The following is a 16,906-nucleotide window of genomic DNA, read 5'->3' as shown; positions in this document are numbered from 1 at the left end:
TCAGATGCAGCTACAGTAAAAAAAATGCTCTATGAAATATGCATGGAAAACCAACTAGACCCAGCAAACCACCCTCATCCCCCACCTCTAGGAGTTTTACTGCCAACTAGGGGCAGAAACTGGAAACAGCAACTCTTTCTAAAAAAAAAAAAGTATTTCTTAAAGGTTTATAACAGGGGGGTGCGGTGGCACAGGGGATTGGACCGGGTCTAGGGTTCGAGTCCCACTTGGGGTGCCTTGTGGTGGATTGGCGTCCCGTCCTGGGTGTGTTCCCTCCAGCCTTACACTCTATGTTGCCGGGTTAGGCTCCGGCTCCCCGTGACCCCAAATTGGACAAGTGGTTCTCGAAAGTGTGTGTGGGTTTATAACAGCGCTAAGTTTGTAAAGTGGGGAAAGTGTTAACGGAACTGCTTTGTTGTCTTCATTCTCCCCATTTGCACCCATGGCCATGCTTTCGCTACAGTGTTATTTTGCTAATGTTACTGTAACTAATGCAATCTGATGGAAAGTTTCTTATTAAAAGGGCAGCCTGTAGTGTAGTGGTTTGCACTGTTGCCTTCAAACCCAAAGGTTGCAGGTTTGAATCCCACCTCCAGCTGGAGTACCCTTGATCAGGTATTTACACTAAATTGCTCCAGTTAAATTACTCAGCTGTAAAAATGCATTACATTTTGTGCAGTATTTCTATTGTTTTTGTTCATAGTCTGCAGAGAAGCTTTCAAGAAGAATTTCATGGTACTTGTACACAGTAGTTGTACCTATGACAATAAACTTGAAACGTAAAATTGTAAGTTGCTTTGGAGAAAAGTGTGATGTCCATGTAAAAATGTCAATTATAATTCCTTCAAAAATAAAAAAGCATGTATACTTTTAATTTAATATATGTTCTTTACAGGTTGTGCTATGCCGGGATACAAAGACAGGCGGTGGGTTGAAAGTTTTTTCCTGTTCATTGTCACCTGTGATGCACATTTAATCTCCCGAGGTAGGTGGCGCAGTGACTAAAGCTGTCGCCTTGGACTGCACACACCCACCTTTGAATCCCACCTTTTGTTGTCGTACCTTTAAGCAAAATACTTGCCCTGAAATGAATACGTTAATGTTAGTGATTTTCTCATTTTGGGGGGAAACTCCATCAATGACGCTACCGCCTTTTGCCACTTGGGGCGCAGATGGCGAAATGTTATCGCGAGAGCACACGAGCGGTCCATTTTGTTGCGACCTCTCGCGATATTTCGAATATTCGAGTCGAGTCCTGCATGCTGGTCGTTCGTGGTGGACGGCGCTCTACATGGCGGTGGCTGCGGTAAGAAAACTCAACTTTGCTCACATTTTCATCGTGCTCGGTGTGCAGTACATATGTGAGTGTCTCAAACAAAGACCGATAGATGACATACAGCGTTTTTCACCACGGAAGTGCTGCCAGTTAGTCGAGTCAGGTCGTGTGGCCTCCGCACACTCTCTCTCCGCTCTCTCAATTTCGCACACATCTCTGACGAGAAATGACGTTAATTCAGTCAGTTTGCCTGCTTCTAAGTTACTGTACGGGTCACAGTATTTAAAAAAAATCAGGACTCGGAGAGCTGTTGGTTCTCGGTTGGTTTCTGGAGGTGTAGGACCACCGTTTCTGCAGCTGTGAGGACGGAGCGGAGGGAGGGCGGCTAAGAAGTGTCCTTGGCTTGGGGGGGCTGCAGTAATGATGCTCCTCCTCCTTTTTCAATTTTTCCTAAAGCAGTAAAACCATTTACACACCGTCACCCCCGTTGCTTCTCTAATGTGTGACACAGCAGCCAGCTGTCATTTAATATTAGTTACCAGTCAAACGTGCGTGTTAAAGTGTTACTGGGCGAAATGTCGCTCAAGATAACTGGTGTCAGCATCTGTCACGTGACTGAAACATTTACATTGAAAACACTTCTCCTTCAAAGTGACACAACGTTCAACAACTTTCAGTTGTTTACTTATGCTGGTAGGTATTACCCTAAACTGCTCCAGTGAAATCAGTAAGTACCTGCTCACAGCTGGAGGTGGGGTTTGAACCCAGAACCGCTTGGGTCCAAAGGAAAGTAGCAGCTCTACCAGCAGCCCCACTAGGTAGTGTTGAGGGCTCCTTTGGTTCTCAGTTCAAATCCCCCTAGACCTTTCTGGTACTTGCAGTTCTATTTATTCATTTAGCTGAGGCTTTTCTTTAAGGGGAACTACAATGGTAAATTAATTATTATAGTAGTATGATTTACCCATTAATACATCTAGGTAACGTTATTGGAGCAATTTAGGCTAAGTACCTTGCTTAAGTGTACTACCCAACGTGTCCTGGGAGCCGACTGTGTTCGATTTACACTCCTCATTGTGTTTTCATGAGCAGATTATTTTCGTAGATTTTTTGGTGCATTATTTGTCGTCCCCCCCCCCCCATAAAATCTTGAAGTATTGGGAAAATATGAAAGTCTTAAAAAAAAAAAAAAGCGGTTCATAACTTGCAGATAATAGCATTAACTAGGACACCTGTAATTAAAAGGTTTCTGGGTTGAGTCCTTTTGATGTTGTATGTCATATAAAGACATGAATTCATGTTGTAGGAAGATCCTGCTATGTAAATGGCATGCTAACAAAAGATCAGTAAACTGTAAAATTCAATGTGTTTAGCCTGGAAGCAAAGTTGTGACAGTGACTGTTAAATCCTGTCAAACCTGTTTTCTCTACTTACTAATACATTTCACAAGTTCTTAAAATAGTCTTGCAAACGTTTCTGTGCAACAGTGACAGTTGACATTGGACTAAAAATTTGAATGTTTACAAACAGTTTACAGTTTGTAAATTCAAAGTCAATTTTATCAAGTCAGAGTCAAAAGCTTTCAAATGCATCCCTTGACTTATGTTCTGTAAAAGGAAGTATAGTGATGATAACTCCTGACTTTGCTGCTTATGTTCGCAGGGAGCCGAACGTCTGACGATGGAGAATGGACAAGGCACTGGCTCAAGGCTTGGTCTGCCTCCTCTTACACCTGAACAGCAGGAAGCCCTGCAAAAGGTAAGAGCACACTGGGGAAACCCCAATTTTGTGCCGCCTTTTGGATAACAGGTGTGAAGTAGTCAACAGAGGACCTGAACCTTGCCGCAGTACCTTTGAAAGAGTTCTTTATACAGCTGACTAAGGTTTATTGCAGCAGTTCTGGTTAAATATCTTGTTCGAGCATACTACAGCTGGAGGTGGGAATCCACCAAGAATCCTTTGAGTCTTTATAGAAATAAGCTGTAAGTATGTTATGATTAACTCATTTATTTAAATCATTGTGGCATACTGGGTTCTCCCATTGAGTACAAGGCAGCAACTTTAACAAGTATGCTACCCATTCCCCCTAAATTAATTACCATAAAATCAATTGTGAAAAACAAGCAATGTGCTCCAGAGTGACAAAAGCTTCAGCTCCCCTCAACCATGCAAAGCTCCTGTCTCATTTCTTAAACATGCTGTAAATCAATTCAGAACCTAGTTTTTGCAATGATGCGATGTTTGACATTTCAGACGGTTAAATGTGGGTTTTTACATTATGGTTTTTTTTTAATTAAATTTTAATATATATTAATACTGGAACAGTAACTGTTTCACTGAAATTCTTTGACATGACTAGAATTTAGTGAGTGTGTGCATAAAATGTCCATTCCATCCATCCATATTCAACAACATCTTGTCCCGAGCGGGGTTGCGGCGAGCCGGAGCCTTACCCGGCAATACAGGACGCAAGTCCGAAGGGGGAGGGGACACACCCAGGACGGGAAGCCAGTCCTTCGCAAGGCACCCCAAACAGGGCTCAAATCCCAGACCCGCCACACAGCGGACACCGGCTGAAGCCGCCATGCCACCACCCCACCCTGCATAAAATGTCATTTTTCTCTGTATTTTTTTGGATGCATTTTTGTGAAAGACATCTGGCTGGTCTTGGGCTGAGGTGGCCACAGGCTGAGATTAAGGCACAGGACAGCAGAGGACATTAAGGCACAGGACATCCAGTAACTAAATATTTTATAATAAAACAAGGTCAAGTAGGGGAACTCAAAACAGGCTCTGGGTTCAGGACCTTTTCAAAGGTCAAATAAAACACAAACCCTCATTAGATTCAGATATTTGTTCCAACTGTACTTGCTGGTTTTATGCATTAGTGCTGTCGTGAAGACTGGACCTATTTAATGTCCTTATGCAAGGTGTTTACATTGGTGTAGTCTGATTTCAGGCATATGATTTTTGTTATTCTTATTTGTTGTTTTGAACCTTTTTTGTTATACCTTATATAGTGAAATGTCCTTGTTTCTGGGATCCTGGTCTATATAATGACTTGTTTGTGCGCTCTTCAGGCGAAGAAGTATGCCATGGAACAGAGCATAAAGAGCGTGCTTGTAAAACAGACCATCGCCCACCAGCAGCAACAGCTCACCAATCTGCAGGTGAGAGAGTGTGGTGTCCTCATCATGTCTTCACATGGAAACATTTGTCTCAGGCTCCAGACTCTCCAGCCTCATCTAAAACTAACCCAGTCCTCCTCAACAAGGTCTGACTGCAAATTCATCTGTCTACATGGATCACTAGCCTTGCTATTATTGGATAAGTTTTTAAAATTTATTTTAATCATTGCTTCTGGTTCAGTAGTTATTTTTGTTGAAACTTACACTGAATACCATTCTAGTTAATTGAATGGTAAATGATGAAAGCAAACTGTTTTAAAGAATGCTGCCAATGTATTTTCTGTGTATCATGTATTTAAAGAATAAGTTCAGCACCATCCTGCCATCAAATTTGTGATATATGCTATATAAAATCCTGAAAATTTTTCTGTTACAACATATGTGCGAAGTAACTACTGCATATATGTGTATCAGACCGAGCACTTCATGTTGAGCTTACAGTAGATGCATGTTTTAAGTTTATACTGCTCTGTTTAAGTATAATGCATACTTATCTATGGCATGATAGAAGAGACATGATTTTGCCACACCGGTCCATCTTTATGGCTTGGTGTGCAGTACACATGAGTAGAAATTTAGTTTTGGTTATAAGCAAAATGTTTGTCCAAGGCTTTGCTTCTTTCTCTTTTTTTTTTTTTCCAGCCAAAGAAGAACAGCTCAAAGTGCTGTTTAACCTGTATGCATTGTACTTGTTCACCCCAGGAGTGTTTTCAGTGTGATTATGAGTTGTGGAGAAAAGTTTGGGAAGCATTGGAGTTTGGGGAGGGCAAGGGGTTCATTAGATCAATTGGAGCTTAAAAAAAAAAAATAGTGTTTTGGGAAGTGGAGTTTGAGGTTTATATGTGTATGAGCTGATTCTATCTTAAGAAATGACCTTTTTAAAGAAAAGCAAAGCAAAAAGATACTCTAACCTACTTTTCAGCACTTTTCCATCTTTACTGTCTTTCAGATGGCAGCAGTGACAATGGGCTTTGGAGATCCTCTCTCACCTTTACAATCGGTCAATAGAATATTAAACTTTTTTTTTTCCTGTGCGCACTCCTGTTAAAGGGACTGTTACCCTTCTTTAACAGGCCAACCCGGCCAATATCCACATCCCTGTCAAACTTGTAAACTGTGTTGCATATTTCAAAAGTAGACATGGCTTTTTGTGGGTGGGGGATGCTTTTGGTTTATGTGCTGAGCATACTGATGCAAAAAGTATGCAGTGAATACATTGCTCATTAAAGGGTCTACATACCACAGTGAATTCACTGAACACGTTAATGCACCCTAAGCAGGAGTGGAAAAGATGCTTTTAGTTTGTATGCAGTACTAACGTAACTCTTTCTGCGATGCGATTCAGTGCGAATGGGCACTTGCAACAATTCTTTGAAAACCTCCATAAGAGATAAACCCAGGATATTCCAAATTTCTGCTGTGATACTTTTTGATGTCTGCCAGCTGAAAATAACAACCAAACCAAAATATTTATGTGCCTAAGAGGGCCATATAATTTGATTAACATGCACCTTAACCCTTAGCACATCATAGATGATATGGGTATGCTGAGTCCTATAGAGAACTTGGTGGTTGGAGCATCTCACAATTACTGTTGCTCAGCGTAAAGACTTAATACACCTTCTTCCTGTGTATCTGTGTACAATGTTTTAAAAGATGAGCAATATGAAAATAACCTTTCTTAAAGGGTTACTTTTCAGTATGGAAGCTTTAACATGCAGATAAGTTGTCTGCTTGTTTTAAAACAACATAATTCTTACCAATATCTAATCACATGTGCTTTGCAGCACCAGGTTCAATTGATGTGAGGAACTGTGGTGTGTTAAGGGTTAATTTTTGAGCTGTCCAGCTACTTGTTCCTTTGTAAGGCTTTCTTTTGCAGCATGCATGCATGTTGTGGTTTGAATAGGTAGCTATACTCACTTGTGAAGCTTGATAATAGCTTAACTGTTCATTTTTCATAAACTTCTGAATGGTGCATGTGCTGGTACTATTCTGTTGACTTCTACATTATTGGTTCCCAGAGAAGCCTCATGTCTTCTAGGGGAACTTCTCTAGCTAGATACAGTTTTTAGATAGTTTATAAGTTTTAGCAGTAGTCTTTGTGGACCCTCTCATGAGTGCTAGTCTTTTTTTTCTGCAGCTGATCTCTTTATTTGCTGTGTTTTAGCTCTTAATGAAATTCATTACCAGATTTAAGTCATGATGGTGGACATCCTGTCAAGGGTATACCTCCCTCAGCCTCATACCAGGTCATTCCTGGATGGGTTCCTCTCACCGCATCCTGCCATCAGGACAAGCGGTTATTGTTATTGAATAGATGAATTGAAGTCATGAAGGAAACATTTTTTTTAGTCTAAAAAAAGTGGTATAGTAGTGTTTGTGTTAGTGAAATATTTCATTCTTAATCTTAAGACTGAATAAACCTATGGCTTAGCACTAATCAATCATAATTATATTGCATGAAGAAATCCAAAAATCCAAGGCAGTGTTATATTAAAAATCCCTTTATATTAAACAAGGAAAACCATAAATTGGGTATTTAAATATTTACTGAAAAAACAGAGGCGGCTGCTCATAACCTCATTGTGCCGATCACGAGGACTTAGTTACAAAATAGTTATGAAATTGTTCAAAAGCTAAAAATGAATATTATTTTTAAAATTTCTTATAATTAACATTTTTAATGGAGAAAATTTAAACTTTTTGCTCTGGCAGGTTAATGCTTAATGTTCATGTGGGGGGAAAAAAAAAATTCAAATATAAAAAAATTCTGAAATGGCATAAATGGATTTTCAACTATGTCTTCTCCAGTTTATTTTAATCGTATTTTCATACCGGTTTTCTAAAATGTCTCTCCCAAAGCAAAAGTGACCTGCATTTCCACATCCATCTGTTAGGTGGCAGTAAAATGCCCCGAAACAGAAGTATGGGGCTGCTTTATATTTAACTCACTTTTGAGTGTTTATCGTTTGTGTGGTGTTTGTCATCTTCAGACATTACTCAGTTTTATGGGATGAATCAGTAAACATTTAAAACCCCTCTCCCCATAGTCAGTTATAGAGTTGAAAGTAGCTAGAAGCTGATAAGCACTGGACATGCTTATGTGATGTCAACAGCTGGGATTTAATAAACTTTTAAACTTCTATTTTTTTTAAAATAGAAATTTAGTATTTTTGAAAATTTTCAGTGAGTTTGTTTTTTAGAGTTAAAGTCATACACATTACATCTTATTGGAAGTTGATGATAGATTTATCTGAGGTTTTCACAGAACATAACCTGTAAATAGAGGGCCTTCTGGATTATTAAGCTTTTACTGCTTGTGATTTAGTATTAAAAGTCACTTTGAATTTGCAAATAAATCAAGTTCCAAATGTGCTCGTAAGGTGAAGAACCAGTATATTCTAAAGTCAGCGAAATGCCATAAAGTGAGACTCCCAGGCATGTGAGGTAATGCTGAAGTCCCACTGAGAGATCTTTGAAGATGCTATTAAACAGTTTATGACTATTATAATAATAATTTTCCTTACCTTTAAAATAGTTTGTTTTACCTAAAGAATGTTTATGTAGACCTTAAGGCAATGTGGAATCACATCCTTTTTCTGATTAATTGTTAATCTTAAGACTTGCTTTCCCTTGTTAATATCCAAAAGTAACAAACAAGCTTCAGATTTTATGTCCTGCAATCTTGACGTTTTCTCAGAATTGCGTTATACTCCAATTTTGCTTTTTGTTGATCACTTTATTTTTAAAACCATCCATGACTTTGGGGATGATTGAAAAGGGAATCTTTGACATCTTTCACTTTCTTTTCCCCATAAATTTCATAAAGACGATTACAGCTCATCAAATCCGAGCTGCTAAAGTATGTGGGTCCCTTTATTTAAAACAAAAAAGAGAACACTCAGTCTGCTGTTTGAACCAGATATTCAATAGACCACCGTTTCATGTATTACACCGTTGGTTGACATTTATTTAGTAAATTAATAATTTTCCCTGCATTTTAGTTATAATTGTAAATCTCTGTTGAAAGCATCACCAGAGTAACGGGGTAGTAGACAAAGGCTATTTAGTCACATTTAGTAAAATGAGGGGGCATGGCGATGTGTTCATAAACTATTTGCATCATAACTTTGCTGAATTCAAAAGTTCTGGGATTGGGGTTTGGAAGGATGAATGTGTTTGCACTGGAAATTTAACGCCATGTCTCCTTTATAAATATGCATTTATTTTCCAACTGGACAGCTGGATAAAATCACCCTTGGCTTGGAATTAAAGAGGGCTAGCAGTCACTTTAAGCCATATTAAGCGAGAATACTTCTGAAATAGGGACCCTTGTTGGCAGTCTTTGTTGTAATGTGGTAGGCAATGCAAGTCGCCATTCTCCTTATGTGTCCTGGACGAGAAACTGCTTTGTAAGATTGTGTGTGTGTGTGTGTGTGTGTGTGCGTGTGTGATTTTTAAAAATGTATTTATTTTTAATTTCACTAAAAGAAACCTAAAAAAGTTCTGCTTTCAGTGTTTTAACAATCCTTCCCCATAGAATCAAGTAAAACGTAAGTTTGACTGCTTTTATAAGGCTCTTTGGTTTCCTACTGATATTTAGTGTTTGATTTGTGCTTTTAAGATTTTAATTTCTGGATTTTAGGACTACAAGTCAATTTCAAGAATCATATATGTGAGGGATATCTATGCTCACCACATTAAAGGATACTAAATTTACACTATTTTCATAAAAATGCACCTACATACTAGGCAGATGGCTGTAAAGTTTTTATTACGTGCAATCTGACCTATGTAATGTTGTTAAATTGTTACTTCAGTCTTATCACTTTAATACAGTTCTTTTAATTACCCTTACACTTTAAAAATATTTGTTAAAGGTTTTATTTTCATAATTTATTCTCCAAATTTAAGACAGTAACTGCCCTGTTGTATATCCGTTGCACTGGTGACATGCATATTGGATTTATAGACAAAAAATAGCTGGAAGCAGAGGAACAGATACAGTAATTGGAAACTGATGCGAAATTCTATATCTTTATAAGATTTGTGTATGAGTGGTGCTTGCCTCCCTGACTGTGGCTACGTTAGTGCTAGCAACTTCGTCTCTTCTTTGCAGGTTGCAGCACAGCGGCAGCGTGCACTCGCAATCATGTGCCGGGTGTATGTTGGCTCTATTTACTATGAGCTGGGCGAGGACACCATCCGTCAGGCCTTTGCTCCCTTTGGCCCCATCAAGAGCATTGACATGTCCTGGGATTCTGTCACCATGAAACATAAGGTTTGGTGTCTTCCTCTAACATGCCTTTTTTTTTTGTTTGTTTGTTTTTTTCGGTAGTTTGAACTTGTCCCAAAAATCCTGGTAAATGGAGCAGTTTTTTTTCCCCCCTCCATGAATCACTGTGGAGCGAAGGTGACTTTCAGCTGCTGACTTACAAGGCATAATGAAACATAGGTGTCTGCAAAGTACAAGTGCAGTACAGACTGTTGAATTCCAGAAATGTCATTAAAATTTGTATGCTCAGTTGTGTATGCTTTGTTTTTAAAACTCATTAAATGTGCCTTTCTGTGCAGCCTAATACATTTACCTTTTTTCATTTAGCTGATGCTTTTCTCCAAAGTGCCTTCTGATGAACACTGTTCAACCCTAGGTGACTTACTATATGCACCATGTAGAGTATCCGGAGGAAGCATGCAAACTCCACATAAACTGAGCAGGGCTCGATCTCTCAACCTTTGGCACCGCTCAGTCGCTGTGAGAGAACAGTGCCACCTACACAAATATGGTTCGACTTCTGGACAGGCCATTGATTGACGTTGTTACAAAATGACAGTGTTTGCAGTAAATATTAAAATATAATACATGTACATGTGTCCCTTGTGGCATACTTAATTTCTATGTTGAATTTGTAGCTTTTAATGTTATATTTTCTTTCATTCATTCATTCCTTACCAGTTACCGCTTGTCCAGTGTTGGCTTGCGGAGATCGAGCTCATCCTAGAAGCATAAGGTGTACGGCTGGGTACACCCTGTTTAGAAACATTTTGATAATTTCACTCAGTTGTTCACTCATTTCACTCAGTTGTTTATGAAAACTCATAAACAATGCTGAAGTTCACAAGATCACTGCATATACGCTGCATGTATATGGGCGGCACGGCGCTACAGCGAGTAGCGCTGCTGTCTCACAGCGCATGGGTGGTGCGAGAGAATGTGGGTTCGATCCCTGCTCAGTCTGTGTGGAGTTTGCATGTTCTCCCCGTGTCTGTGTGGGTTTACTCTGGGTGCTTCAGTTTCCTCCCACAGTCCAAAGACATGCTGTTCAGGTTCCCTCATAGTGTGTGAGTGACAGAGAGAGTGTGTGTGTTCCACTGATGTATGGATGAGTGACCCAGTGTAAGTAGTGTATCCAGCAGTGTAAGTCTTTGGGTGCTCCGGTTTCCTCCCACAGTCCAAAGACATGCTGTTCAGGTTTCTCCATAGTGTGTAAGTGACACAGAGAGTGCGTTTCACTGATGTATGGATGAGTGACCCATTGTAAGTAGTGTATCTAGCAGTGTAAGTCACTACAGTGAATAAGGTGTGGGCTGGTAACACTACATGGTATCTGTTGTAAGTCGCTTTGGAGAAAAGCGTCTGCTCAGTGAATCAATGTAATGTACCTTTCAGCACGCTGACCCTATTCCGTTACAGGCGCTTTGTACTGTTGCAAATGGTTGGTATTATATGATCTTTATTTGATCCTAAGGCTTTATTTTTGGCTATAGCTTTATGCTGAAGGAGCACAGGTTGGAATCTCACTCCTGCTGTGGTACCTTTCAGTTAGGTACTTTGAGTTGCTGAAATTAATCCAATGAAAATGGTACAGTTGTATAAACGCATAAATATTTGTAATATAACATTATAAATTGCCTTAAAGAAAAGCACTAGCTGTATGAATAAATAGTCTGATGTAAGCCATTGGACAGAGTAAAAATACCTTCTAGGAAGTACAATGATCATTTAACAAAAATGCTGTTGTACTCAATATAAGCCCATGATGAAAGAAGTTGTATATTCTTATAAGCAGCAGTTTTTTGTTGTACAGGACCCTATTTTGTAAGGGAGGAGTGTCTAACTTTCTTGTGTTGAATTTTATTAGCATAGCTTTGTTTTTATTTCATCTATTTATTGGTGGATGCCCATAACTTTTGCATAGAGTTGACTTTCCTATTGGTTTTTCAGTGGGTCTGTGGTTTAACTCTCCTTATGGCTTATGTCCTAAATATGTCCCGTTTTCTCCCTCTTTCATCCAGGGATTTGCCTTTGTGGAATATGAAGTTCCAGAGGCAGCCCAGCTGGCCCTGGAACAGATGAATTCAGTCATGCTCGGGGGCAGGAACATCAAGGTGAGCTTCCACTGGAGCAGGATGTCCAGGTTCCCCTTCACCTCTGCAAGCGTGCCTGTTCTTTCAGATGGATTGTGTAACTGTGAAACACATTTGTATAAAGTCTCACTTTTTTTTTTTCCCCTTTAAAGTGTGAAAGGTGCAAATTGGATCCTGGCTGGAAAAAAAAAAAATCAAGTTTACATTAATTTACAATGCTGTGTAATATTTTTTAGGTGTGATAGGGAATCATTGCTGAAATTTAAAATTCTTTTTTAAATTTCATACATAGTTGTGCCTTAATTTAGTGTGTGTAAATGAACAGTTGTGTGTATTTTCTGTAATGTACAGTGTCTGGGATGTTCAGCTCACTGTCCAAAGGTTTTGTTTTGCTGTCTGCATGACTTGCACTGTTTTAGAGCAGCTTTTCTAGGATGCTGCCTTTCTCTGTGCCCGAATGGAAAAAGCAGCTCTACTGAATGACACGTGCTCCTGGTGTGCTGATGATGGGCTGTGCCTGGCTGATGTTGCTTGGCCACCCCACCTGCAGCACAGATACTGTACAAGTAGTCAGCTCATCTTTAGTGGAAACCTGAACCAGCCTTGGAGTGAGAGGGGATTTTGGATCAGTTTTTCTTTGTGCCTAAAATAAAATATAGTAGCAAAATTAGTCACTAAATGTGGGCGGAGGAATAAACTTAAGCACACTAATATGCTCGCATAGCTACATTAATTTATCTAAAATAGTATTTTTTTTTAATTTTTTAATTTTTTTTTTTGCAAGAAGGCGCTCAGCTCAACCTTAGCCAATACTATAAATTCAGTGCACGCTATTTGCAGCTAAACGTGACTTAGGCTATAAAATACATTTGGTTATGTGAGCGTGAAACTGACAGCAAAAATAGTCAGCCAAAAGTTATCTTTTTAAAACAGTGAACTGAGTAGGGCCTAAGAATTATAAGTTTAACTGACGTGGATTAAGTTAATTCGCATTTTCAGAATAGAGAGAGTGTAGTTTAATGAAATGCAAATTGATTCCATCAATATTTAATATGCTTTGTAGGACTACTCTGTAGACAAATGCAGAAAGTGGAAACGACGAAAGACCTGCTGTTATATAAAAAATATTTCCACTATTGCCGTCCTACTTATATTTGCTACAGGCAGCTCTAAAAAAAAAAAAATGGGAAGACGTATGAAGAATGATTAACATATTTTTAAAACATTCATTTACATAAAGTACGTATAGCTGATTTTAGTACAATTCATATTCAATAAGATAAATAATTTTAATTTTGACTTGTATTGTGCAGGTCTGGTTTAGGTGCAGCTAAGCAAATCTAATTCGACTCGGACAAATAGGAGCAGAAAGTTTCGAGCTATTTAGAGTTTTTAAATATAGGAAGTGGATAAAATAGGCTTGCTTTAGTTTCTGTCATCTCAGAAATGACGAGGTGCATTGCTCAGTGTCTGGATCTATGGCACAACTCCGTTGACTGGCCCTGTGCTGGTATCTGTGCTGTAGGTGGGGCGGCCAAGTAACATCGGCCAGGCGCAGCCCATCATCGATCAGCTGGCGGAGGAGGCGCGCGCCTTTAACCGGATCTACGTGTCATCCGTCCACCCTGACCTCTCAGATGAGGACATCAAGAGCGTGTTTGAGGCCTTTGGCAAGATCAAGTCCTGCACATTGGCCAGGGAACCCACTACAGGAAAGCACAAGGGCTATGGCTTCATCGGTGAGCAGAGCTGCTTTCTCAACTCCTCAGCTGTTGCTTCACCTGGTTTGGGTGTCGAACCACCTCTTTCTCCCCTGCAGAGTACGATAAGGCCCAGTCAGCCCAGGATGCTGTGTCCTCCATGAACCTTTTTGACTTAGGTGGCCAGTACCTACGGGTAGGGAAGGCTGTGACCCCACCCATGCCCCTTCTGACCCCCACAACTCCTGGTGGTCTGCCCCCTGCTGCCGCTGTGGCTGCAGCTGCAGCTACGGCAAAAATAACAGCACAGGTAAGTGCGAATGATGCCTTGTCTTTGTAATGCAGTTCATATTTATTGTCCTGTACTCCTGTTTTATGTTGCACAATGGTCTCCGCAGAAATGACGTTTCATTCCATGTATACAAGCTATGTAGAGGAATGACAATAAAAACCTTGAACTTGATGTTCCACAATTACTGCCTGTAGATACTGTCTTCATTAGCAATATTTGAACACCTGTCTTCACGTAGCCCTTTGCATTCCCGTCTTTGTTTCAGCTGAAGACCGTGGTAAAGCTCCTTTGAATCCATTACTTACTGTGCTTGACTTGTTATAGTATGTAGCATGGAACTAATAAATAATATGAATAATACATTTTGTATTTTAAAAAGAAGCTTTTGCTGAAAGCTCAATAGATATTTTCTATCAGTAGTCTTTTCTTGATTCAGTTACATTGGTGTGTCATTATAGTAATCCTAGTCCTGTGTTATAGTGCAAGCTTATGTCAGCTATAGCACTGGAAAGATCAAGGTTTTTCTTGGTAATTCTTTTTTTGCTTAAGGTCTCATTCTCATAGATTTTTAGTTTTAGTCATAATTACAATGTTAAGTGATTAGTGTGATCAATTTTTGTATATGTGTACATGTGGTTGTTTCATAAATTTCCCCACTGGCTCACAAACTCTTCCTGAGCTGTGTTTATTGCTTTGTCATTGCAGGAAGCCGTAGCAGGAGCCTCAGTGCTGGGAACACTTGCCTCACCTGCCTTGTCCCTTGCTCCACAGCTCAGCCTTCCTCAGGCTGTCATGGCAGCCCAGGCACCAGGGGTAATCACAGGTATCTGAACAGATGTTATTTATTTATTTATTTTTTTTGTTTAGTATTTCCTTCTCAGCATAATTACTGGCTTAACACTAAATGTGCCAAAAAGCAAATAAATGGATTGTGTTTTTGACTGAAAACAAACACAGTGTACTGCCAGGGCTGAGCATGGGAATAAAATGAAGATGGGAAATTCACGGTACAAGGAATATATGTAAGGTGGACCTCACCACAGATGGGTTTTAATCAGTTTATTTGCAAAATGAAGAGGACACCTGATGGTGTGACATTTGTTTACTTGCTTTCTGAATATCAGATTGAATTTAAATTGGATTAAAAGAACCTCTTGGCTGCAATTATCTTTGGGAAATATGCTGAAAATAGTTTATATCAGTTATGAAAATTTCACTGTTTTCAATACCTGTTACCCTTATTCCACATACAGATAATATATAGTGCTGTTCCCACTTATATGTTTTATGACAACCTGTGTGCAGGTTCTGTAGAGAGAGGGTGTGACTAGAACATTCTTTACCTGCTGATGCTTATAAAGATTAATTCAAGAAATGCAAATGAGCAAACACATCTTCAACCACCTCACTGGTTTTCAGTTGAAATATTTCCTGTAATTACAAACTTTAGAATTTTGTCACAAAGAGTCTACATTAGCACAAATTGAGATATATTGAAAGATAATTATGGACAAAGTAAGTGTCTGTATGTTGCGGTACAACTGTAGTTAGATATTGTTCAGGGTTGCTGTACAATGGATCTAGAAAGCCCCCAGTCTTAGATGTAGTTATATTTTCCTTTTCACGAGTTCATGCCCCTAGACTGAAGTATCTGCCAGATCATTGGAGTTGCTCTCTTCCCTGCAGGGGTGACCCCGGTACGGCCTGCCATTCCTGTGCTGCCCCAGGTTGGGTTGGTAAATCCAGTCCTGGCCTCGCCTCCTGTATTGAATACGGCTGCGGCAACTGCACCTGCCGTAGAGGTGAAGAAGGAGGAAGACGAAGCATCGTTGCAGGACGGCACTGGACAAGAGTCTCTGAGTGAACAGGAGAACCTGAGCATATCGGGCAGCAGCGCCAGACATATGGTAATGCAGAGGCTGCTGCGGAAACAGGAGGTGGGTGTGGGAGACACACCCAACCATTCAGAATGATGTCTATGTGACGGCCCATGTTGTTTGCACAAGCCCTCATGCTGGTCGCGTGTAACGAGCAGATGCCTTGTATTATGGTGACACTGCCGTGAAGACATGCAGCGCCTTGCACGCAAAGTGTCACGTTGTCAAATTTTGCGCTTGACACCATTTCCCTTCTTCCTCCCCTGTGCACAGTCAACAGTTATGGTCCTTCGGAACATGGTGGGCCCGGAGGACATAGACGATGACCTGGAAGGTGAAGTGACAGAGGAGTGTGGAAAGTTTGGGGCTGTCAACAGAGTTATCATCTACCAAGAGAAGCAAGGGGAGGAGGAGGATGCGGAAGTCATAGTCAAGATCTTTGTGGAGTTCTCCACGGCCTCAGAGATGAACAAGGCCATCCAGGCACTCAACAATCGCTGGTTCGCAGGTCGCAAAGTCGTTGCAGAGGTGTATGACCAGGAGCGCTTTGACAACAGTGATCTTTCGGCGTAGACCGAAATGCCCACAACTATCCCCATTGCTCAGTCGCACGAAACTGTTGCTACTGGTGATTTGGGCCTCTTTTAAACCTGTAATTATTTTTTTATTGATGTTGATATTAATATTGTCCCTTTTGGGGATTTGCATAAAGAGTAGCACCTCATGGATTTTTTTTTTCTATATTGTCATCTGCTGTGAAGGACTTTTTGTTTGTTTTCCATTTCTTTATCTTGCGTTTGACAGTCTTTGGTTACTCTCCAGCCCCCCCTTTAATTACCATGGGTGGCTCCTATATGGACTCAAGAACATCTTGTTACGGAGTTGTTGGTTTCTCTTGCTCAAAACAATAAATTCTTTCAAAAATGAAATTTTGTAGTTTTTTTTTTTTAATGCAAATTGAATTTAACTCTGACAGACATAACATTTTGTAGAACCTCAGCTGGAAGTTAATGGGGAAAAAAAGGTCATAATTTTGTCAGAGAATTGTCTGTGCCAAGGAGTATTTTACCGGAAGTGTTCTTCAAAGAGACAGAAGCAGATGTACCTGTGATATCTTGTTTACTCTGTTTAATGCTGCTACTTTGTTTTGTAAAGAAAAGAATATGACCCTAACCGATCACTTAAATACAGGTATGTCTTGATGT

At 39.9% G+C, this 16,906-nt stretch overlaps 1 protein-coding gene across 3 annotated transcripts; it reads left to right on the top strand.

Moving 5' to 3' along the window:
• The first annotated feature begins 1,240 nt into the window (after window positions 1–1,240).
• On the top strand, window positions 1,241–16,601 carry LOC108942372 (poly(U)-binding-splicing factor PUF60-like). Of its 3 annotated transcripts, none has more exons than XM_029252129.1 (11): window positions 1,241–1,306; window positions 2,936–3,031; window positions 4,354–4,443; window positions 5,411–5,461; window positions 9,584–9,745; window positions 11,761–11,853; window positions 13,358–13,571; window positions 13,652–13,842; window positions 14,530–14,647; window positions 15,511–15,731; window positions 15,975–16,601. In XM_029252129.1, the coding sequence occupies exons 1-11, from the start codon at window positions 1,292–1,294 to the stop codon at window positions 16,272–16,274; spliced, it is 1,551 nt and encodes a 516-aa protein (XP_029107962.1). In that variant the 5' UTR covers window positions 1,241–1,291; the 3' UTR covers window positions 16,275–16,601. The 3 variants fall into 3 exon arrangements, with proteins under 3 accessions (XP_029107962.1, XP_018621211.2, XP_029107963.1); XM_018765695.2 differs by having other exon boundaries at window positions 15,511–15,761; XM_029252130.1 differs by lacking the exon at window positions 5,411–5,461 and having other exon boundaries at window positions 15,511–15,761.
• Window positions 16,602–16,906: the final 305 nt, after the last annotated feature.

Source organism: Scleropages formosus, chromosome 5 (assembly GCF_900964775.1).
Source record: "Scleropages formosus chromosome 5, fSclFor1.1, whole genome shotgun sequence".
NCBI classification, from domain to species: Eukaryota; Metazoa; Chordata; class Actinopteri; order Osteoglossiformes; family Osteoglossidae; genus Scleropages; species Scleropages formosus.
This window is presented reverse-complemented; position numbering and strand designations above follow the sequence as displayed.